This window comes from Pithys albifrons, chromosome 6 (genome assembly GCF_047495875.1).
Source record: "Pithys albifrons albifrons isolate INPA30051 chromosome 6, PitAlb_v1, whole genome shotgun sequence".
NCBI lineage: Eukaryota > Metazoa > Chordata > Aves > Passeriformes > Thamnophilidae > Pithys > Pithys albifrons.
The window spans coordinates 8,565,465-8,590,612 of NC_092463.1; the positions used below are offsets into that span (position 1 = coordinate 8,565,465).

Consider the following 25,148-nt stretch of genomic DNA (forward strand, 5'->3'; position numbering starts at 1 on the left):
GTAATAAAATGAGCTCAGTTATACACTTATATAACTAATATATCTCTCTACTCATTTGTACCTGTTTCTAAATGATATGTACTGATTCCATTTAAAATACTTGAATGCTAAAATGAAATTAACTGATATTTGACTCATTTTTTTAGTACATTGTAATAGAAATATAGAATATATTTTTCTATTAGACAATTTTAAAATAAGAATCTCTTCAGACATCAATCTTCCTTGTTTTCTGTCAAAAAAATCTAGAAAAACCCTTCCAGAAAATAATTTTTTCTCCATTTTCTCTATTTTTATGCTAAACCTATACTTTACAGCTTAGTCTTCCAGTATAAATTTTAATGCTTTGCATATTTTATCTATAGATATTAATGACTGTCATGGACAATGCCAGCATGGAGGGACTTGTAAGGTAACTCTTCCTTATGTTCCATATTGGACGTTAATTTTTTTCTGCCTATTTATGAATTCTGTAGTGTAGAATTACAGGTTGGCTAAATATTGAAAGTGTAGTATTTACTTGCAGACTCTTGCACCCATTTCACAAAATAATTGTGTGGTGCTATTGCTGTTCCCAAATCCAGAATAAAAAAATAACTTGAATTTTTTTGTGCAAATTTTATGAATAAACAAATCCTTCCATTTTCACTTCTTATCTCCCTGCCTCTGAAGGATGAAGTGAATGGTTACCACTGCTTGTGCCCTCGTGGTTTCACAGGAAAAAACTGTGAGATAGAAACAAATGAGTGTGAAAGCAATCCCTGCCAAAATGGAGGCCGGTGCAAAGACCTGGTGAATGGATTCAGTTGCCTGTGTCCACAGGGATTCTCGGGAGTCTTTTGTGAGGTGAGGGCACTGGAGACATTACTGCAATGCTTCTCATGGATTGAATTCTTGAAAGAAATATATCTCTGGCTTTAAATGGGAGTAACCCAAGGCTGAAGCATTACTGACTATCGTAGCTGTTACCGGATACTCTGAATAAGCAAATTTGTTGTGCAGTGCTGTCATAGTAGCAGTTAACACTTGAATTTGCAGCCTGATAAACTACAAGTTGTTGCACATAGGTGTTGGCCTTCCTAAGTGTTTTAAGGTATTCCTTAAAGTTGAAACATTTTTCTTTGCAATTATCAGGACCTGTGTCCTTTTGTTACACTAGAATGCTTTAGCTTCTCATCCTGATAACTCTGAAGTACATAACTGAATTACCCTTTGAGTAATCCTACTGCTGTTGCTAGGGCTATGTTAATTAGTAATTATTTATATCATATAATGTAGATAATTAATGTAATTATTAAAGGAAGGCAGACACGCTCTCAGAACTTCGTTTGAGTTTGTTTTAGGAACATGTAGTTCTAGTGCTTAAGGATTCCAATGTGAAATATTGAAGTCCTAGTGATAATTCCTAAATTACTTCATAATAATGAAGATATTCTTCTTTCTGGAGAGGATGTTAGACTTTTCAGTGTAAAATTATTTTGCATTAGGTATGCACTTTCTGGCTCTTGCTGATAGTCAAATCTGTGTAAGTGTTAAGCATAGCTAGACAGCATCAACTGGAGGCATTAGGTTAGATTTTTGTTGGAATTGCTCCAGAATTTTTTTATGGAGGACATTGGAGTGATCTCTCTTAGACGCTGGAGCAATTTTATTCTGTTATTTTCATTGTTAAAGAAGCAATGCCTTCCTCTTATTCACAATTAAAAAGGGCTGCAGATACCAACCAATTTAATAAAACCTAATAGCTCATGAACCATTTCTACATAAGGATCATAACCTGAGTGCATTACTCTGGACTGATTCATACAATACTGTGTAATTAAAGTTTTAGCAAATGTGCTTGAATAGGGAGGAGTTGGCTGCTTGCCTTGTGTGTTGCAGGAAATATCTACCATTGATTCCAGATGCTAAAGTACCAGCTACTGAACTTGCATTGGGAAGGGGAAATTTACACTAATGGAAGGAAACAAATGGAGACATCTGATAGAGAAGATCTGAGAATCTTTCTCAAACCTTAGCTATTTTTTCATAGCTTGCTTTGAATGACAGCACGAAATGGCTTGCAGAAAATTTTTCTATTGTAGCTGGAATTGTACATGCTCCTCTGAATTAAAATACTTAACACTATTTGAGTTCCTTCTGCTTTGGCTATTTTTGCATTTTTCTCCTATTTAGCTACTGAACTGCTAAAAATAGGTATCAAAACCCACTACTGGACTTAGTTTTATGCCTGTAAAGTTGAAAGCTATCTTTCTCTTAAGAGAAATGGGAAGGAAAAACTGACTTGAGGGGAGAAAAGCAATTCTTAAAAGTAACAATTTGGAGGAAAGATGCTGTGATGTAAAAATATCCCTTTTGCGGCTGCTTTGTGGAGTTTGAGACCAATTTAGGGCAGCACAAATCAGTGATTTTGTTTGTCAGTCTAAAGCAGAAAGCAGCAGAATTGTTTTGCCACAGCAATGTGTATGTTAAAGGTTGTGTGGTGACAGCTAGGTGTAAATTTTGCTCTCTGAATCAGATGGCAAGAGTTCAAAAGGTACCTCATACATTTGTGTGTAAATTGCGATGGTGGTGGTATTTGTAAGACTAAGGCCCTGAGCAGCTGGGTCTAAGACCTATTTTGAGCAGGAGGTGGGGAGTACCTGACCTCTAGAGGTCCAATCCAAGCTATGTGGTTTTATAAATTCTATGTATTCATTGAGATGGGAGCAGAAGTTGCTCTAGAGGATGGGATTTTGTTCAAGTTCTGTGTGTTTTAAGTCTCTTGCAGATTCAAAGCTGACAAGTACAATGGTATTTTTTTGTTACAGCACTTAGAATACAGGGGTGAAGGACAGAAGTGACTTAAAATGATCCACAACAGTCACAATAAGATGTCTCCTAATGGCCTAAGTAATTCTTTGCTAAGTTATTGCAAATGTGGTGATTCAGCTTCCTCCAAAGAAGTATCCTCTTAGCAGTATCACAAAAGCTTGGTATTGGGATAGACTAAAGTAAGCTGCAGTTTCTCTTTAGTGCAGGATGGAATGCAGTATGTATGATTCATAAACCTTCTTAAAACTTGAGGTTCCTTGTACATTAGCTTCATCTGTGTCTTTGGCAAAGCAGATAATGCTGCTTACTCCTGGGAGATGAAGCAGCTGCTGCTAACTGTGGTCTCTCTTACAGATGGATATTGATTTCTGTGAACCTAACCCTTGCCAGAATGGGGCTAAATGTTATGATCTGGGAGGAGATTATTACTGTGCCTGCCCTGATGACTATGATGGAAAAAATTGCTCTCATCTCAAGGACCACTGCAAGAACAATTCTTGTAAAGGTACCTGCTGTTGTCCAGAAATCTGTCATGATATATTGGTGGTACATTATTAAAAAAAATAGTATTGTTGTGAATAGAATAACACAGAAATGTTTTTATCGTACTCATTTGGACTTGGTAAAATAGTCAGGCTGTGAGAAGAAATGCTCTTTATTTATAAAGAGATAGATGTTAACTTATAGTTAATATTGAATTGTGATTAGTTTTAACTTTTGTGAAACTTTTTTAAAATTAAAAACTGCCAATGCAGATCATTACTCTGATCTTATACTTCTCATTCTTAGTAATAGACAGCTGTACAATAGAAGTCTTCACTAATGCTACCCAAGAAGGAATCCGTTTCATTTCATCTAATGTTTGTGGGCCTCATGGACGGTGTATTAGTCAGCCAGGAGGGAATTTTACTTGTGCCTGTGACAGAGGTTTTACTGGAACATACTGTCATGAAAGTAAGTAGCAGTTGTTCATAAAAGATTTTTTTTTCTCTAAAATTTTGTTAGTTTTTTAATGAAGCTTTACAGCATGAAATAAAACATTAAGATGTTAATGAAGTTGCATAGAGTGTTGTTTTGGATGTACGGCTTGAAATTCAGTTGCTTCTGGTAGCAGCTGTCTTTGTAGTGGTTCACACTCCTTCGTGGAAGAAAAACTGGTTTTAGTCCAACTTGAATGTGTCTGTGCCTACTACCTTTATGTACAGTCTTAGAAGTCTCTCCAAGCTGAGAATCATAAAGAAGAGACTGACACATTGACAGCACAGCTTAGGAGCATGTGTATGCTGCTCTAGGTGTTTTGTAAACACCTGGGTATTTTTGCCAGGTAAACTTAATGCTCTCATTTGACTTGCTGCATGAGAGAGAATACAGCCAGAAACCATACCAGGCTTAAGAACAGACATTTGAGCCTTTCTTTTGTGTGGGTACTAATGCAGTAATAACTTGGTGCTGCTTCCTCTAGAGACACAAGTCTACATCACTCCTCTAAGTGGAAAGAGCCTTGAGCAATGATTGTTGTCTTTTTGTTGTAGATATCAATGATTGTCTTGGGAAACCTTGCAAGAATGGTGGGACATGCATTGATGAAGTTGATTCATTTAGATGTTTCTGTTCAAGTGGCTGGGAAGGAGAATTGTGTGACACAAGTAAGTACTAAGTGTTGCCATGTCAAATATGACAGCTTTGTTGTAACAGAGATGGTTGGTATGTAGTTAATAATGGGGTAGTTTCTCTGTTCTATAATTACAGTCTTGTTTGCAAAAGTATTTTCAGGAAGATATTTGGGTAGCTGCTCTAAAAGTCTAAGTTCCTTTAATAGGAGTAGAATCTGATTCTTTGGTATAGTACAGGATTTATCTCAGGAGGAGAGGATATTTTTCTCATGGGGATAGGCAAAAGTGTTGGCCAAGAAGTGTACTAGGCCAGTTCATGGTTAAATCACATCAGAGGAGGAAAGTCTGGTTGTTTTCTTTTTCTGCTCTGAATGAAGCCCCTTCTGTAACATGATGGCAAAGACTTTCTGAGACTTATTATAGGACATGCATCACTTAAGATGTGAAATACAGATGGAGAAACTTTTGGCAGCTATTGCTGTCGAAAGAGCCCTTTTGTGTGGTCTAAATGAAGTTTGTTCTGAAATAATTACGTTTCACCTATTAAAACATTTGTCTGAAGTGAAAAGTATTTTATCTAAAATTCACATTTGTATATGTATGTTTAATGTGTGTGTGTATATACACGTACATATGTATGTATTTATATGGTTAAGCCACCTAATGGCTTTAACTCAGTGTTTTGAAACATAAATCAGGAGAAGGGAGCCTTAACTGTCTGATGTGGATGTCCTGTGTTGGGGTTCCTTTTCAGGATACTATGATCCCTACTGAAAAGCTTTTTCTGAAGTCCAGAATACAGCTGTTCATAAAAATTATTTGGTGCCCTACTTAGAAGCCATACTGAATGGTCCTTCTAAATTGTCAGAAAGCCTTTCATAATTCATAATTGTTCTGTATGAAATCAGTTTTTTCCTTGCTTATGTAAAGATAACCTTGTAATAATTTAGGACTGCTGTCTTCCTAAATAGTACAATGTTTCTTTATAGAGAAGTATTTTGTATTTTCTCATGGCCTTGGCTGGGCTAGATCATCTAAGTTGAATAACTGTTTTTCTAGATTTCAATGACTGTTCTCCTAACCCATGTCACAACGGTGGCCGATGCATTGATTTGGTAAATGACTTCTATTGTGAATGTAAGAATGACTGGAAAGGCAAAACTTGTCATTCACGTAAGTGTTCTTTGCTTTGATCTTTAGATTACCCAAAGATTTGTTTTCTTGCTTCTCATGGGACTAGAGTTCCTGAAATTTAAAATAAAACAATTGCAGTGAAAAAATAGGCCCACTCTCATTACCTCTTCCAGTTTCCCAGTCACAAAACGGAACACTTAAAAACTTATTCCTTCATGTAGTGAAACAGTTTTGTAAGAGATGTCCTTAAATTCCATTCTTTGGGTTGTTTAATACAGTAAGTGGAACTATAAGTTTCTGGTACTGGTGCATTTAAATGGAAATTAAAGCTGCTTTAATGTGATGTATAGGTGAATACCAGTGTGATGCAAACACTTGCAGCAATGGTGGAACATGCTATGATGATGGAGATACATTCCGCTGCTCATGTCCTCCAGAATGGATAGGAAGCACTTGCAACACTGGTAAGCTTTCTAACTTACCTACACTTGAAGCCAGAAGTTGAAAAGGGTTTAAATAATAAACTGTTTAGCAAATAGGCATGCTGTTCTAGCTGGCTAGTTCAGAGCTGTTCCAGTTGGGTGGTAACTGAAGTTTAATTTCTTCTACTGACCTGACCTGATACTGATTTTTAGGAAGCTGTTCTCCTCTGGCTGCATTTATGGTATTTTCAATGGCTTCTCCTAAGCAGTTTTAGAGCACTTGGATTTGTGTCTTGATTTCTCTGTTAGTCTTTGGAGGCCCTGTGTAAGGGTTTTCCTGGGAACTTTGTCCCCCACTTGGCTTACAGAATTTTATAATGTGAATGAGTTTGTAATCGAGAAGTGTATGAGCAGGCATACTCAGGAAAACTGAAATGAAGTGCTTCTTCCTGGGGGATTTTCAGGGTTACTGCCTGCTGTAGGGAACTACTTTTGGTTTTTTTGGAGATTGAATGTAGTATATCATACATTTTTCTGAAAATGAAACTTCCATTAGGATCAAGAAGTTGGATGAAGGTAATTTAGTACAGGTTTTCTACTTTTTAGATACAATTCTGGCTTTTAATCAAAACTTAAAATTTAAATACTACTATTTTATTATAAAGAGCACCTCCTGATCTTGGTAACTCACTGCCAAACCAATGATTGAACAGTATTTGAAGGATGCTTACACAGATAGGGCGAAAAAATAGGTAATTCGTCTTTAATAAAATTTCATGGTTCAATTAAAGAATCGAATTGGGAGGATGGTGAAGGTGAGAGACTATTGTGCAATGTGACTGTTTTTGGAGTCTTTTGACCTTCTTGTGAGTCTTGAACTGTTGACTTAAATATTGTTTAGGTTTGCAGTATTGGCATATCCAAATGATAGACGCTCTGCTAAACAGAGACCTTTTCTGTTTTCAAAGCTAAAAACAGCAGCTGTATTCTAAACCCTTGCATGAATGGTGGAACATGTGTTGGCAGTGGAGATTCCTTTTCGTGCATCTGCAAAGAAGGATGGGAAGGACGTACATGCACACAGAGTAAGGCTTTTCTCCTTTCTTCCCCTGCATTCCCCTGGGATTTTGGGAGTGTCTGGCAGAGAGTTGTTGACTGAAACAAAGCAAGTTTATAAGGTTCATATGCCAAAATATCTGAGTCATTCAGAGTGGGAGGTAGGTAAAGAAGACGATGCTCGAGTAATGAATGAAGAGTTTGTCATGCTTCTTTTTTGTATCTAGTCTCTGCCAAAATAAGACACTCAGCCTTCTGTAAAAATATGATTTTTGGAAACATGTGCAGAGCAAAACCAATCCTCACAGAAATAGTAACTTTAATAATGGAAGGTATATGGAAGGGCAGGCAGTAGCCTATAAGTAATTTTCTGAGCATAGCAGTTAACGACTTTGACATAGCAATACAATGAATTGGTTAGGTGGAATAAAGCCTGCAATTTTTTTTTTATTTTTTATCCCCCCCAAGGCACAACACTGGGCGAGGCAAAAATCTATATTTCAGCTCTGTTTTTACTCTAAGACTACTGTTGATAATGATAATTGAACTTTCTTTGCAAGTGTGGAAAAAACCATTCAATTCTGTAGTGTTTTTTCTTTGCTTTCCTTATCAAAGTGTCTTCTAAACTATAGTATTGTGTATTAGAAAATAAATTGGGCCATTAGTTACACTGGTCTGTATTCTTTTTTATTTTAGACACCAATGACTGCAATCCTCATCCATGGTAAGTATATGAATTCCATGTCTGTACCTATTGTGAAAACAAAAGTGAGCACAGTAATATGGATTTCCATTCCAGATTAGAACTAGAATTTAGCCTCTAAAATATCTTAAAACCATTTTTTGCTGTGCCATATCTGTTCCTTGACAGCAACAAAAACCACAGAATAATCCTGAACTGATTCATGTATGAACAGCAAAACGTATTTTAATGTAGTCTCCATGCCAGAACTGACTAGTAAATTACAGTGATATGAAGTGAGTCAGAAGTGATAACATTTGAAGCATTTGAAATTGAGTAGAGTAAAAAATGAGAAATTGAAACCTGTTAGTTTACAATAAATAGTTTTAAGTGTCCTGCTAGATCAATTAGTATGTATAAATATACTTTAAAAACAAAGTGATATTTCTGGATGATACAATGGCAATATTTTAAATATAGAGGTTGATATTTATAGTGAAAGGGGAAAAAGACCAGTGTGTGGATGAACCTTTTTCTGTTGCCCATTCTGATGTCATAATCCATGTTTCATATGTTAAAAAAAGAATCAGACTTGAAAAAGCTTGAGCCTTCTTTGTGTTCACTTGAAATTGCTGTTCATTTCCTTGAGTTCTGTGGATGTACTTCCTCATGCAGTTGTAGGATGTTGCTGTTACAGCAGGCAGCTTACTAAGCAATATTGTTCATCTAGCATTATACTTTCTCATTTAAAGCTTCTGCTGCTGTTCAAGGGGATGATTTATTGCTATCAACAAAGTTTGAACTGGAAACCAATGAAATAATGGATATGGCTTTTTTAAGTAAACTTGTATTATGTATTAACAGTGACTTTTTAATTCTGCATTGTTGAATAGGAAGAAAGTACTGTGAATAGAGACAATGGAAATTTGCATTTGAACACGCTGCCTGAGATCTATGGGTTTTGCTCATCTTTAGTCTAATGAGTCTACCCTGAGAATGCTTAGTGTAATGACAAGTTTATTAATTTTACAGTTACAATGGAGGCATCTGTGTTGATGGGGTGAATTGGTTTCGATGTGAATGTGCACCTGGGTTTGCTGGTCCTGACTGCAGAATTAGTAAGTACCTGTGTGTGTAAAGGCCTGGATGGTTGTACTGTTCTGATGCACAATTTGGGAAAGAACACCTGGTGCCTGTTTTTGTTAGGTTAGTTGAATTCCAAATAACGAAGTAGGAGCCATCTGTTAGCTTGGTACTGACACCTTGTGAATATTGCGAAGTGCCTTATTTCATTCAGTGTAGCTGAAATGGCTTGGCTTAAATTATACTCAGAGATTTGGTTTCTGGGTTTTGTTGGACAATTCTGAAGGTTCTGGGGTGCTAGCTTCATAGAAGCTTAAGTTTTAAATATTTCTCTTGATAAACAACTTGTTGGTAAGGATGATGTATATCGGCAGGTGTTCCACTTAACATTAGAAACCAAAATCCACTGAGAGTTTGCAGATGAAAACAAAAACACCAGGAGTACAGTGCTGGCATGTGAGTAACAGAAGTATTATAAAGGTCTTTCAAAGCTAGAAAACAAACCTGTTACACTGCAATTACTCTGAGGCTGAAAATAAGGGAGACCAACAGACCCCCCAAACTGTTCAAGTGTTGTGGAAGAATCTGATGGGAGTGGGTTATAATTTGCTTGTGTCTGGGGGTCATTCTGGCTGTTTTTTAATGGAATTTTACCATTTTGACTTGCATGGTTAGGTACCATATTTTTACTTTATTTCTGCTTTGGAAGATCAGCCTTTAAGTCTTCTGTAGCCTTGAGGCTTTTGGGCTTGGTCCTTCCACTCCATCAGTGTGGTGATGTGCTTTCAAGTTGAGACTTCATCCTCATTCTGGCATCTAGAAAATAAACCAGCACTTCTAGTTGGAGGGCAGCTGTAGCACTTGTAGAAGCACCAGCTTAGTGATCTCTGGATACAGAACCAGGGATGGCAGATTATCCTGTATCTAGATCTAGACACCCAGAAAGGGATTTTGAATTCTCCTTGGGTGCTCCCTTCCCCTTAAGGGTAGGATGTCATACATACAAATATTGTGCTTTTGTAACAGAACTGCAGACATTTTTTACTTGTTTGGACTGGTATAGACTGATGGAGTAGCTCTGACAAAAATGTCTTTTATGGCTGATACAGAAACATAGTTAACAGTCACTTTTTTCAGCATACAGGGGCTGGAGTATCTTAAACATACACATCTTCAGGAGAGGAGGAAAGAGTAGTTAAACCCTACTAAAGCTTAGATATTTGTGTATTTAGATAAAACTTCATCTTAGTACACTTTTGAAGGAAGCTCCAATAGAACCAAAAGCCCTTTCATATCCATTTGATTATTTTCCATTGCCTACATGTGTAGCAGTGTCATTACTGCCATTTATCATGTTTACTTTCAAAGTCGAGTCATTTAAAGAGAGAAAATGAGCTGATACTGTGTATTGAACAAGAACCAGTGTTTAAACAGTCTTTCTGATGAGTGGAAATGGGATTCATATTCAGTGGATGGATACCTTTCAAAAGATGCTTTGGAAGAGAAAGGTTAAGGTTGAAAATTAAGCTTTTGGTGCCTGTGATATCAGAAGTTGGTTTTTGTTGCCTTTCCTAGACTATTACCTAAATTAGTATTGGTCACTTCCCCAGGGTAAAAAATGACACCTTGCTATGCATCTGAATGCACTATGCTTCCTGCCTTTTTCCATAGATTTCTATGGCTAAGCCTCTGAATCTTTGAGGTTTTTTTAAGAGGCTTTTGTGTTATATATACCCTAAATTGATCTACTTGCTTATTGCAAGGTTATTAACGTTCATCAAATGTGTATTACAAACTAAACTGTTATTCTCCTGCCTTATGGTGACTTATATTGCTGTAAGTCACTTTTTTGAGCATTGTTGAGCCAATTCATTGTTCAGCTCTTGTACTGTGATAACTTCACGAAAGTATGTGCTTTTTTAGCAAGCCTAGAGGTCTGAGATTAGTGCCAGAACAGGATGTGGGACTTGTTCTATAGCTGAATGTGGAGAAGGTGTTAGCACCTTCATCAATCCGACACCTCTGTTCTGTGAGATGAGTCAGCATATGACTGCTGTTTTGATTACCAGAACTTCAATTAGGGTGCAATTATGAGAAATCTGTTACAGGTTACTGCTGAAGCGGTAGAACTGTTTAATTAGGAGATTAGTTCTGAAGACAAACTGTCCTTTCCTTTTAAGAAAGGGAGGTATTGTCAAATTACTTCTCAGTAATTTATTAATTAGAATGTTCTGTGTCCTTGTCATTGAGTTTTACCTATTTTCTATCTAGATATTGATGAATGCCAGTCTTCCCCTTGTGGATATGGTGCCACCTGTATAGATGAAATAAATGGATACCGATGCACTTGTCCCCCTGGAAGAATTGGGCCACGGTGCCAAGAAGGTATTCCTATATCTGCTATCAACCTTTACACAAAAAACAGTGGGGTACAATGTAGCCAGTATAGAGTTTGTATACAGTAGCTTGATGTGTAAGAATTGGTAGCTAGTATTTTAAATTTAGGTTTGTATTGTTTTAACTTGAAGAGGTCAAGTGTCTGGTTGGTTTTTTTTTCTGTTAGTGATTGGACTTGGAAAGCCTTGCTGGCTCAAAGGAATGACTTTTCCCCATGGGAGCAGGTGGGAACAAGAGTGCAACAGCTGCCACTGCTTGGATGGCCGTATTGACTGCACCAAGGTAGGTATTTTGACCTGTTTTCTTAAATTCTTCTGATTGAAACAAACCTATTGTTCTCTTTTAAACAGAGGCAATTTAGAAGAGAAAGACCAACTGGTGCATGAAAAAGTCCTTATAGGTTGTTTTTATAATCATGAGTTATTTCACGTGCTAGAACAGGTGCTCTAGAGCTCTTGTTGCAGAAAATTAAATAATAATAAAAAAATAGAATTAAATGATCCTTGTAAGTATTAATAAATTACTCTAAGACTTTGCAAACATAATTTTAGAGGTCCTAATTTTGTGAAACATTAGTTCCAAGGTGAAGAACATGTTGGAAGAAGTTTCTTCAGTGGGTACTAATTGCCTTTATATATTGTCCTTCAGTGGATTTATGAATAGTCAAAACTTCAACCTTTTTATATTTATTATAGACTATAGCCCAGTGGTTGTGACTTGGAAAAGGTAAAACTAAGCTAAATGTAGATTGAACACATCAGTGTATGTGCCTCAAACCTTTCAGCCCTTCTGAAATAGCAATTCTCAGTGGATTTGTGTTACCTGTGCCACTTTACATCACAGCTGGAGAGAGAGAGAGAGAGAAAAGGCGGTGCTGCTGACAAGTTGTAGGGCTATGTGGGTAGCTCTGAATGAGCACTAATAGCATGTAGAACATTTCCTCACATGGCAGTCTCCCATCTTTCACTGGAAGGACCAGTTAAAGTACCTCCAGCCTGGTCTTAGCTATCCAGCTTTAGTCTTACTTTTTGTTTGGGTTTTTTTGTTTGTTTGTTTTTTTAGTTAAGTGCACATTGTAGGCAAAGAAATAGCTAAATATTGCACTTAGTAATTTGGGAATGCTATTTTAAACACTTAACAGTGCTGTGATTTCTAGTTTGAGAGGACTTCAGAAGATAACAGTACATGAAGGTAACTAAAATCTCAAATGGTGGGTGCTGTAAAATGCAACTTATATGTGTGACTTTGTTCTTTCCTGCACAATGGAACAAATTCAGTTTCTTGCTGACAATTGTGCTTTAAGAAATCCGTAAGTTTCTAAACTAATAGCTCTATAGTATTATGTACAATCTTAAAGGTTATATGGAATCATAGAATATCCTTAGTTGGAAGGGACCCACAAGGATCATTGAAGTCTAGCTCCTGGAATGGAGCTGTGTTTGGAGACTTGCTGCACCTCAGTAATTTGTGGGTATCATCATACTGTTTTCCTTTGGGAGCATGACTGAAGTAGCAGTGCTTATCACCAGTGTACATCAGATCTTAGCATATTCAGCATTCTCTGGCAGGGATCTCAGTATAAACATTGAAGAAATTAATCTTTGTGGAGGTATTTCTAGACTATAGAAACCTAGATGATTAGATCAACATCAATGCTTAAACTTCTGTATAACTCAGTCATGTGGGACAAATCTGTAAACTTCTAAGGAGATATGCCCAGTCAGTGGTTTCTCAGGTTATTTTTGGAGTTTTTTACTCTTCTGTCCATATAAAATGTCCTTGTTTTGTGGAAGAGCAGCTCCATCTGCTACTATGACTGCAGGAGTATCAAAATGTGGATATTTCATAGTCAGCAGTAGACCATGACCATCTCATGTGAATTGCTTACTTTGATTTGGTCTATAAGAGAATTACCTGTAACAGTACTTTGTTCTTTTCAATTTCTAGGTGTGGTGTGGAAAAAAACCTTGTCTGTTACACAAATACTGGGATAGTTCAAGTAACCAGTGTCCTATGGGTCAAGAATGCCAGGAGAAGTATATGAAATGCTTTCAGCCACCATGCACAGACTGGGGAGAATGCAGCACCTCTGAACCTCTGCCTGTCAATATCAAGTGTCTGCCTAATTCTGGGTACTTGGACAATGACTGTGCTAGAATTACTTTAATTTTTAATGGAGACAAAGTCCCCCAGGTGAGAAGAGAATTCATAATGAAGTATGACAATATATGTAGGAATCTATTATGTCACAGCATGGAAGAGTCCTTGCTATTATAAATTTGTAAAATCTATTATTAGACTTCTGTGTTGGTATGAGTTGTGCTTTGTCTAAAGGGTGAGGCAAAATCAGGCTTTGTACTGGATATTTTGTTTTCTTTAAGTCTTGAAGAACTATTTACATTTCAAGATGGGCTCAGACTGTACTAGGATAGTCATGCAAGCTCAGTTTTTCACCCTTCATTCCAAAACCATGTTCTTCACTTTCCTGCCCTCTTTGCTGCCTTCATTGTGTCTTCATTGTCTGCAAGAACTCTGAAGGTGTTTGTTTTTACATACTGTTTTTTACTAGACCTAAACCAATGTAATTTCCTTGTTTCTAACAGGGCACTACAACAGAAAGTATCTGTTCTGAAATCCGGTATTTACCAGCTACTAGGACTGTTTCTAGGGACAGGACTCTGATAATATTATGTGATCTGTCTTACTCCACAGAGAATGCAGTGGAAGTTGCCATTGTAAGTATGAGTCTTGTATTAATACATATACAAGAATGTGTTTTCTTATTAGATTTTGCTGGGGAAGGGTCATTTAAGCTTGTTTTGCTTGAATGCAGGTAGTACAATCTGTGGGCTAGTCTTTACTGCAAAGCAATTTTATGATCTCACAATTTTCTGTACTGCCAGATAGCTGAAAATGCAGGTTTCATTGGTGACAGAAGGCTACCACAACCTCCTGATAAATTTGGCTTTTAGAATAATTCAGCCCAAATTAGCTAGCAAACAGTTGCCAGCTTATTCTGTCAGAAATGTTGGGCTATTGACCTTCTCAGTAAGGAGGTATGGTTGCAGGTGCCTGGATTGGGTCTTCTGAAGAGGTTTCTGCTGTGCTTTTAGAATATGGCTGCTTGAGGGATGCTCATTAAATATGAGGTTCTAAGAAGTGGAAGAAAGTGCAAGATGGGTAGATAAAAGCGACTGCTGCCCCTAATGAGCTTAGAGACTTGCTTTAGAGGCATTTACTGCTCAATCACTTGATGCTTGTGTGTAGCTTAGATTTCAAGAAAGGCTTAATTTTCATAGTAAATGTTTATCCAGGCAGAAACTGGACTGTTTGTCTCTACTAGTACTGTAAAGAACATGCTGAGCCATGGTGCAGAGAGCAAAGTGTATGGTATAAATAGAGCAGACTGTTATTAGTTCAAGCTTCTATCTAGATAATCCACGTGTCTCGAACTGCTCCAAACTATGACTAAGTTTAGCTCATCAATTTAAATAACATGGAAGTCACTGCCTTTCCTTTGAGATATGCTAGATTAATAAGTAGGTGTGTTGTCCACCAAGTCTGACACTGCATCTGCAGTTTGGGCAGAGCTAGCCATGCTTATAGCTATGGTAAACTTCTGCAATACTGTCAGGCAAATGAACCTGGTGCACTGAATCAAGATCTAGTTGTAGTATGTTTCCACGGTTAGATGATTGCAATAACTGTTTTTCCCCTTCACTCCCTTCAGTCTTTTGTCCCACATCGAGATGAACAAGATAATAGCCTCATACAGAATGCTGCTAATACAATAGTAAATGCGATCACTAAGCGACAGAACAGCACTGTTATGTTGGCAGTAACTGAAGTCAAAGTAGAGACCATCGTTGTTGGGAATTCGTCATCAGGTAAGTCTCCCAGTGCATGCCTCCTGTGTGTGTGTAAGCATTTTCTGTTCCCCCACTGTCAGTCTTCTCTTGTCTTTCTATACAAATGACAGACCAGGTTATGTCTTTAATTGCTATTACTGACTGAAGAGAAAGTGGCTTTAAAATCAAGATTTTTGTGCTTATGTGCTAGTTGAAACTTAACCTCATACCTAATGTGGTATCTCCCCAGATACTCTTGCCATGGTTTTGGCTCTGACTTCCATCCCATTTCTCCAGTCTAAGCATACCTTTCACAAGATCAGGAGTTGTTCCTGTGTGTGGTTTCAATCCTTTCCAATTCTCCTGCCTTAAACTTAAGCCAGCCTCTGCCCCAGATGCTGCTGCACTGAGGCTTTGAGGAATCAAAAATACAGGGAGGGTGAAGATGTAGTGTGGTACCAACCTCTTCTAAAGTGCTTATGTAGTAGTAAATATGATTATATTTGCTTTAACAAAAGTTAAAAATGTCTGATTTCTCACAATACTTGGCCATGATAATGTAAAACTTTGCTCTCCTTTTCAACATGTGTTTTTCACTGGTGCACTGCTGGCTTAAAATGTAATGTTCATTTCTCTTAAAGAGGGTATAGTGTGATTGGAGGCCTTTATCTCTGAATACTTGCTCTCCAAGAGCTGTGCCAAAATAAGTGGTTGAAGATTTTGCATGCTTGTGTTCCTGCCTGGGGGAGGCAGGAAGTGGTCTCATGAAAGACCATTGGTAGGCTCAAGTTCAACTAAACCCTAGGGTGAAAATCTTACAATGGTAGGAGACTCTCCCAACTTTTTCCTAGACCTCCCCAACATAATCATCTGAAAGATCTTCCACCCATAGTCCAAACAATTGGACTGGTTCCACTTTCTTTGCATTTCCCTTCTAGGAAATGCCTTTCATCTGTTAAAGTCTTGGCTAATGTACTATTTCCTCAGCTCTCCTGAAGGAGTATACCTACTTTGTTCTTGTCTTGAACAGCAGTTGTGTAGATGATAAAGAATTGAGCTGAGATTCTGATGTACTTCAGCCTCTGTTTTTCTGATTGCATGTTAAATGCTAGGAAAAAAAAAGGGATGTGGATTACTTTGCCTCCTACCTCAATAAGATCTAAAGATTCTCTTAGATTTGTGGACTATCTCTCTTGCAGAATGATTTCCAGACTCCTCATTTTGATATGACTGCTCAGTATTGAGCACTGGTCCCTAGTTCTTTAAGTGGAGTTGTTCTGAAGTAAACTGTAATCTGGACACTCAGGGTGTTTGATTTGTTTTTTTTTATTGTTACCTCATAGTTCGGTAAGGTAGGTGGAAACCTATCACAAAATGTGGTGTAAAGCCTCATGTGTGTGTTCAGAATCTTATTTCTGTGGGATGCTCAAGTGTCTTGGCAGAGATGATAATTTTGACACTTCATTGATTTCATCCATCTTAAAGAAAAAGTAGTCTGAGTTGGAATCTATGTGCAGGCAATTCTTTATAAGAACCTGTTATTAAGTAAACTTGGATCTGTGATAATTTGACAAAATAACAGATGTGATAGAAGTGAGGGAATGCAAGCTTTGTATTCTAATCTTAGAGAAGCTGTTACATAGAGCTCCTTTTTCATTGAAGTATGTCCCCCATTGATGGCTTAGTGTTAAATTACTTATGAAAAATGATAAAACAGCAGTTACTCCTATAAGTACAATCCTTCCCCAAATGGTTAAAATGTAATTTTTAGATACCTTGAGGCCAACCATGTTGGCAGTTTACTCACTCCCATTTACCAAAAGGAAATATTTGAGAATGTGTCATATTCCACATAAGAATGTACTCAAAAGACACTTGAACGTTAGATTGAACGGCTGTGGTGTTGAAACATCAGTTGGCTTTGTACAGTCATTTGAAGGTTATTCGGTAAGCAGATGTCTTAAAACTGCTGAGGGAATTTGTTTGGATCAGACTTTAGTGTGATGGGTTGACAGCATTTGTCTGCAGAGGTGTTGAACAATCCCATGCTCTCTCCCAAAAAGAAGCACCTCATGTCTTGTTTCCTCTTACCACATGTGGATTTTTGCTTATTGACAAAAATAGATAAAGTTGTTATTCTATCCTAGCTCTTGAGGAAGGGGTGAGGGGCAGGGAAAGTCCAAACATGCATAAATTTTCAGTGAAGTTTTCCTAGAGAAATAATCTAGGTATGTGTGGCTGGGAAACACTATAGTGAGGTTTGGATTGGGAATGTGGAGAAAAGCAATTGCCTCAATTCCTTTTGTTAGTTCACTGTGCAGTAAAGACTTATCTCTAGTGACTATTCTGTGGTTTCATTCTGAAGGAAAACTGCACCATCCTAGGGGAGTGCGTGATCGATTTGGTTATGTAGCTCTAACCTGAATGTTTTTGGAGATTATTGATACATAAATGTCTGTAGACTTGATGTTAAAAGATTGATAGTAAACACAGGGCATGTTTGTGATGTAAGTGTCAGTACTTCTAGAGCAACTTGGAGCCACAGTACTCTATAGCCTGCCTCCTACTAGAATAGGCTCTTAGGAATTGTTACTGAGGTTTTCTGGGCCAACTTCCATACAGATGCTTGAGAAAGATGCTACTTCCATAATCAGTTTGTCTTTTGGAGGGGAAAAAACATCTTAAATGGAGCATTCCTCACTCATCATTAATCACAAGAAACTAAACTAGTAAAGAGCACTTCCAGATGGACTGGTGCATTCAGGCAGTTACCATTGTGCTTGTAAGGACATCTTACTTCCTTTCTCTCAGAGAGTCTTTTAAGGAATAATCTGTAGTTAAGTATGGATGCCTCTTTTGCAGATGTACAGTGCTATATATCTTGTTCTGTTAACTCAAGACTTTATTTCTTTTTGTTTGTCCTCTAGACTATTTGGTTCCAATCCTTTGTGTGGTATTTAGCATTGTGTGGCTGACCTGTATAATCATCTGCGTGTGGTGGACTCGGAAGAGGAGAAAAGACAGAGAGAGAAGCCGTCCTCCCAGAGAAGAGGGTGCCAATAACCAGTGGGCGCCTTTAAATCCCATAAGAAATCCTATAGACAGATCTTATAGTAACAAAGACATTCGTTATGAATGCAAAAACTTCATATCTCCTCAAAAAAGAACTTGTGATGCAGTAGAGGAGTACATAGAGTATGAGGAAGAGGAGGACGAAGAGGAGGAAAGAGATGAGGAAATGGACAAATTCCTCTCTCACAAACTTGCAAAGCCTTTGCCGACAAAGGTATCTGACACATCAGAGAGCAGTCCAGTAAAGAAATCCCATCAAATAGGCAAAATGGACAACAGATCTGTAAAAAATGTGAATGCATCAAACTTTGAAGGCAGTAGAGACTAACCTGTATTTGGGATGTAGGCAGATTGTGCCTGTGCTTACTGGGGAGGGAAAAAATAGACATCTCCACTTTGCATCAAGGACTAAAAATATCTGGAGTCAAATGTTCATAGTTTCTTTATTTTGCGTAAAAAAAATAAATAAAAATAATAAATAAAATTTATTTTGTTTCTTTAGCCTTGTATAAATTATTCAATGACTGTCAGATGAAAAAAATGAGTAATCTTTGATAGTTGCTATTTTTGTAAAGTTTACTTATAATACACTCGCTGTGTGGCAGAGGAGAGGTTGTATTTTCAATATGTGTAAAGTTTATTACAAAAGACTGTACACTGTTTACAGAATGTATTTCTTTTATTACTTGCTCTAATTTAATGGTGGCTTTAAAACCTCCTGGTTGAGGAAATTGTGTGAACTTTAAACTGCTTTCTTGACTTTGAATCTCTATTAATGGCAGCTCACTGCACTTGTTACGTTAGTAGCTTCTGTAAGATTTTTTCCAAATTTGCCTTACACTCTTTGTAATAGGAACAAAAAAATAATTATAGAGATCTTTCAACTGTGGTTTAAAAGTGGCCTTTTTATTTCTGTTCAATTACTTTAGAATTGCAGTATTGAAGCATGTGACAAGTGCCTTGAGATTAAACTTTTTCTATAGCAACTGTCAAAGACTGCCATATCAATATAGTAAAATTGTGAGAACTCTAGGTTCCCCAACTGACACAGTTTATTTTCTAATAGTGAAAGTGCTTTTTTGTAAATATGTACATATTAAATGAATCACTCTGTATATTTGATTTAATAAGTTAAATATTTTGGTCTTTTTTTTTACATGTCATTCCTTTTAATTTATGTTTCAAGAGGTTCTATGGCAGTTTATAAGACTTTTTTTGGTATAATGTCCAGATTAGAAAATGATGTTAATACAATCAATGTTAGCAATCTGTTGGTCATTTGTATTTACATAGGAACATAACCACTTACGTGTAAATAGATCCAGAAATGTTTGTTTATCCCCATGTTCAGCCCATCTCAAGAACACTAACGGGTGCATCTACTGTACAGTACCAACATAGCGAGGCATTGTTTTTTCTTTTGTGAATATGTTAATTACATGTGGTATTACCTTTTTTGCGTTTAAATACAGGCCTAATGAAGGGAACAATACTTTCCTCAATCTTGTTTCTGTTGTGCTTTATTCATCTTTCGCTCTAAAGGAAAAAGGCTGGAAAGCTCAGAGGATGGGAGTACCTCATTAGAAATGGTTATATGTTATGGAAGGCTTATGCTTTTTTTTTTTAAGGCTTTTTTATTATTGCTGTTAACTGGGCAAACTATAAGTTTATTTTAATTACTGAAGAAGCATAACACTACATACACCTAGTTACCCTACCACTGAGAGGAACGGATGTCTGAGTGTGTAAACTCTGGCCCATGAACAATGTAAACATGAATGTTTTGAAAACAGTTACTTTATACAGGAATGCAGGATTTGCTTTGCAGGATCATCTGTTTTAGTACATTTTTTTGACACGTTCTTAAAAAAAAAATCTTTCAGAAAAGAAACTATTTATTAAAGCATTTTATAATGATGTTTGTTGTAACTTTTTTACTTGTGCTAAATATTCAAAACTTATTTTGATAACCTGGTTAGGAGTTAGTTTAGAAAAGGGTACTATCCTTCTCATGTTCCCCAGTATAATCCTGAGTATTTAAACCAAAAACACTTTTTTTCTGCTACTCTTGTAACTTTTTGTACTGTAATGCTGCTGTCTTCCATAATCTAATAAAATGATTCCCTCATTGTGTGTAAGATACTTCAGGTTGTGTTTGCTTTCTAAGTGCTTGGAGTTCGGATGTGACAAGACTAAAGAGAGGAGGAGTGAAAGTCCTGATTTAATTCCCCATACTTCCCGTAACCTGAGCGTGCAGCCTGCACCAAGCGCCGCCACTTCCTGACCCAGCTTGGCAGCCTTGTCCGCTGCCCACGCTGCTGACAGCCTGCAGAGGAGGGAGGTGGTGTCCCATGTGTGTGCTTCAGAGACACAGACTCCTCCAATTCCTAAACTGGGGCTCTCCCTGCACTGCCTCTGCAGAGCACAAGGGCTGTGTTTAGCTGCTAGGAGTTAGACTTGGAGATCCTTGTGGGTCCCATTCAGCTTGGGATATTCTGTGGTTGTGTATACAATGTGCTAGTTTTTTGCAATGGTTCTCCTGGCTGCCTAGTGAAGGCTTGTCTGAGCAGCAGCGTTTGGTTCCTCGGGTGAGAAGAGCATGCAGGGGCCTGAGGTGGTATCCTTGCCAAACTGAGCTGGATTTAAAGTAATACCTTTCTCCTCTGTTCTGCAGCCACTCATGTCATGCTGCAATTTCAGTTCAGTAGGTTTGTGCCTTTTATACAGTGAGTATGGAATATTTTTTGAGGTAAAAGATAAACTTTTATGTAAGATATTATGGAATGTAAGTTGGATTTTTCCTAGTAGCTCTCAACCTCCAAAGAAGAATTATAGATCTAGCAGATCCTACTCCTGTCATCTTCCAGCTACTTTGTTATTGTTTTCCCTGAAGTACTTGCTTGTCTTTATCTTGATAAGTGAGAGCTGGTTTTTAAGTCAGTTCTCAAAATCAATTTCTGTTATGTTTCTCAAAAGGAGAAATAATAGATTTACATACATATAGAATGACTCTTGCTGTTCTGTCATGCAGCTGTGAGCTGGCCACTGCTCCAAAAGGTGCTAATTCTGCTGCTTCACAGTACTGAAATAGCATATAAAGTAATGGGAGCAAAAGAGTGCTCATCACCTGCTATTCTAAACAAAGAATTTAATACCATGTTGAGGACTGTGGAATCACTAAACCACCACTGATGAGGGCTTAACTTTGTGCTGTCCTTTGCCTACTAAAGTGAATTATTTTATTCCTACTTCATGTGATGGGCAGGTTCTGTACACTGAGATATGTGAAATAGCATGAATAAAGTAGGAGGTTGAACAGAGCTTTTTAACAGGCACAAATTAACCTGCAGGTTTTATTTCTATACTGCTCTTAAATTACTTGTATGAATTCACATACCTGAAATCACCTTTTTCAGTATGTTTTTTTCCTTTTGATATATTTTTCCCAGAAATTTGAACTCTGACATCTCAACTTCTTGCTGATGCACATGTGCTTAGCAATATGGTACTGCCAGAATCTATCGTTGACAAGAGCTATATAATAAGGAAAACTAATAAATGGACTCTTGAGATTTTTCTACACAATGAGTAGTTTTGGGTTATTTTTTCTTTTTTGATGCTCTTTTCATGATCTGATGTTAACCTGAAATACCTGGTGAGCTTGATTCTCTTCTGGCCATTTGCTGTTGTCTGATTTATTCTCTAGCAGGCCATGTAATTATTCCTGAGATCAGACTATGGTTGGATAGAAAGTTCATACATCAAAATGACTTGCTCTTGTCCATACCTTTTCAAGAACAACGTAAGGGTTGAGAGGCATTTAATCCCTGCCTTGAAAGCTGCAGAGGATGCTAGTTGTAAAGCTAGTTTCAGGGTACCTTAGACAATAGGGATTGGGGTGGCATGGAATCAACTTGCAGAGGAATTTGTGTTAGAAATATGATATATGTGACTGAATTGAACTCCCTCATTGTTCTTTAGTGCTGGGGGGCTATCTTAGTCCTTTGGATGCACCAGAGAAAGAATAAGCTCCGACAAGAATTCAAATAGCTTGTGAGCTGTCCTGGGGAGTTGGCATCTCTTCTGTCAGGCAGTCTAGCTGTGACCTTTGGGGGGGTGTTACTGTGAGTGAGCAAGTTAGACATTGGCTTTGGTCTTTCTCCTTTCTCAATAGTAAAGTGAATGTTTGAGTCACTTAAAGTTGGAATCTTGCTCATGCTTTGGAAAAATTATATGATGCTCAGACTTGCTGACAGTGCTGCAAAGCAGTCCCTAACTAGGCTTGTGTCATTATCACAGGTGGTGGAATAAAGAATGGGCACATAAAACAGAAAAGAAACAAAAAGTCCCCTTGGGAATGGAAGATGATCAAATCCTTCCCAAGTTTATCCCTATTACAGCACTCATTCCTGTGCCTAATGTTTCTGTATGAATATGTGGAACTTCTTGTTATGCTTTGTATACATTATGCTCTGTATATTTTTTTCAGTGTGATAGGGCCTTAGACTAAGTGCAAAAATATCTTCAACCACTTGATTGTAAACGTGTGCTCACAATCAAATGTTGATAAATGAATGTCATAGGTAATATTTCTAAGGAGGAAGTATTTGTGGGGTTTTTTTCTACAAGAATCATTGTTTCTTGGTTCTTTGTGTCACCTTTTCCCTTCCAAAAGCTAGATTACATCCATCCAGAATATCTGGATGGTTTATAAGAATCTCCCTTTTACATTGTGTGTATTAATTCTACAGCAAGAAGAAACAATGTACTGGGCAGTGTGCATTGCAAATGAGCTGAACAGAGACCCACCTCTCCTGCTCCAAAGTTAACAATCCAGGCCTTTTGCAGACACTCAACATGATTTCATAGAATCAGGGAATGGTTTGGGCTGGAAAGGACCTTAAAGGTGATCCTAGTTCCAATACGCTACCATGAGCAGGGATACCTTCCACTATACCAGGTTGCTCACAATCCCATCCAACTTTGCCTTGAACACTCCCAGGGATTGCACATCCCTAAGTTCCCTGGACAACCTGTTCCAATGCCTCACCACCCTCACAGCAAAGACTTTCTCCCTAATACCTAATCTAAACCTACCCTCTTCAGTTTAAAGCTCTTCCCCCTTGTCCTGTTCTGCATGCCCTTGTAAAAGTCCCTCTCCAGCTCTCTTGTAGAGGGATTCAGAGTACCTTCCACTACCTTTGGGTACTGGAAGGTTCTATAAAGTCTCTATCAGTCATGTAATTTTCCACAAACTGAATATTGTCATTTTGATGATTTTTGCAGCCTGTAACAAGTCCCATAGTTCATACCTGTAACTCATTTCTACAGCTGTGTAGATAGAGCACATCCTTCTCAAAGGATACGTTGCAATACTTTAGGAAAGGAGGATGTAAATCGACTGGCTTCAGGGACAAATGACCCATTCTTTAGAAGCTCAGAGGAGAAACTTTAGTTACTTTTTTTTCCCTGACAACAATGCTACTTCCGTTTTTTTCTAGATGGGAAGAAAAGAAAAATTATGGAAACCTTAGGCAGTATTTAGGTGGTGTTATGCTTTTGGTCTCATTAGTATATACCATCCATATTACTCTTTATAACTGTCTTAAGAGACGCAGGGAATGTGTGCTTTTCTGAAAACCAAACTAGGATTTCTTTATTTTCAGTTATGGATAACAAGGGTATAAATGTGACATCCTGTAAGGATCCTGCAAGACCATGACTAGGGATGCACAATGTTTTCTGACTTCCAGGTTCCTAGGAGTGACTGGCTTTTCAGTGTTCCGGGAAAAAAAAAACAAACCCAAACCCCCAAAAAACCCAAAACCAAACCAACCAAATGCAAATTCTTCAGTTTGGTAGGGAGAGTCTTGTTAACTTGTAGATCTTTCTCAGATGCTATCTTATCTTTTCTCCCACCCATCTGAAGGAGGCTTGGGTTGGAGGGGACTTCTCCCTGTGGCAGATTTGCTGTGCTGATAGGCTGCGTATGAAAGAAGGTTGAACAGGGAGCTGTGGAGCAGGTTTGGAAACTGCTGTGGCAGCGGCATACAGAAGGCCCTTTGAAGCCTTGGCCATCTGCCTGGAGGCATAACTCTGAGCATAACCCCACCTATTAATTAATGAAGCCCTACCTGTGGGTGGAAGCTGGTTCAGCCAACAGCTGTACTGGTACAGATCAAAGGTCCATATAGTCTGGTATCCTGTCCTGCAGTGGCCTGTGGAAGATGCTTACAGAAAGTGCAAGAGAGCAGCAAATTGCTGCATGGGCCCCTCTCACACCCATCCAGCTTCTGTTGCTCAGTGGATTAGGGGCTTCCTGAGACAGACATACTTGCTTGGCATCTCTCCTCCATGACATCAGATCATCGTTTTTATGCTTTAGGCCTCTTCAGCATCATGTGGCAATGAGTTCCACAACTGCACCATGAATTGGATGGAAAAGTACTTGGTTCTTGTTAGAGCAAGGTTGCAAAGTTCTCTGAACCCCACTGTTTTGAGTGCTGGGATCCCTGGAGAAGTTCACTCTACCATGACTGTCTGCAAGGAGCAGCACTGGGGTTTGGGGGTCCACAGTGGGCCTAAGCATTGTGATCCTATTTGTTTGGGGTGGAGTGGGAATGGGGGGATATGCCAATGCCCGGGACTTGTGAACATAAGGCAGTAGAGGAACTATGCCTGCAGCCTTCCCAGCAGGGAGGGGGCTGAAAAGGATGTGGGCAACAGTGAGTGTGGAAGAAGACTGTGTTTTAGGGAGCACTACATCAGAAAGACCTTGAGGTCAAGGTTAGGTAGGTACCACCTTGGATGATTTCATCCCTCTTAGATTTCTCTGCTGTTGAAAAGCTGTGCAACAAGTCACAGATGGCACAGTGTTTTGCAAAAGTGGGATATCCACAGCCCTGCACTCTCCAAGGTGAAGCCAAAATGGCCACATTCATGCCACACCACCAGCATTTTTGGTTTGCTGTTGGAGACACAAAAGGGAGAATGAAGAAGAGGTGAGTGGCTAGTGACTGTAGTCTTG

General features: G+C 38.1%; 1 protein-coding gene across 2 annotated transcripts in view; it reads left to right on the plus strand.

Annotated features, from left to right (window-relative positions):
* JAG2 (jagged canonical Notch ligand 2) overlaps positions 1–20,254 on the plus strand; it is a 69,771-nt gene extending 49,517 nt beyond the window's left edge. For both annotated transcript variants that reach the window (XM_071557372.1, XM_071557373.1), the window contains 16 exons: positions 366–412; positions 673–846; positions 3,169–3,319; positions 3,604–3,768; positions 4,347–4,460; positions 5,487–5,600; positions 5,912–6,025; positions 6,952–7,068; positions 7,736–7,763; positions 8,754–8,839; positions 11,076–11,189; positions 11,368–11,483; positions 13,149–13,394; positions 13,805–13,936; positions 14,932–15,088; positions 17,977–20,254. In XM_071557372.1, coding sequence (XP_071413473.1) covers positions 366–412; positions 673–846; positions 3,169–3,319; positions 3,604–3,768; positions 4,347–4,460; positions 5,487–5,600; positions 5,912–6,025; positions 6,952–7,068; positions 7,736–7,763; positions 8,754–8,839; positions 11,076–11,189; positions 11,368–11,483; positions 13,149–13,394; positions 13,805–13,936; positions 14,932–15,088; positions 17,977–18,449 — 2,348 coding nt within the window. In that variant the 3' untranslated portion in view covers positions 18,450–20,254. The remainder of the gene's footprint in view (positions 1–365; positions 413–672; positions 847–3,168; positions 3,320–3,603; positions 3,769–4,346; positions 4,461–5,486; positions 5,601–5,911; positions 6,026–6,951; positions 7,069–7,735; positions 7,764–8,753; positions 8,840–11,075; positions 11,190–11,367; positions 11,484–13,148; positions 13,395–13,804; positions 13,937–14,931; positions 15,089–17,976) is intronic.
* Positions 20,255–25,148: the final 4,894 nt, after the last annotated feature.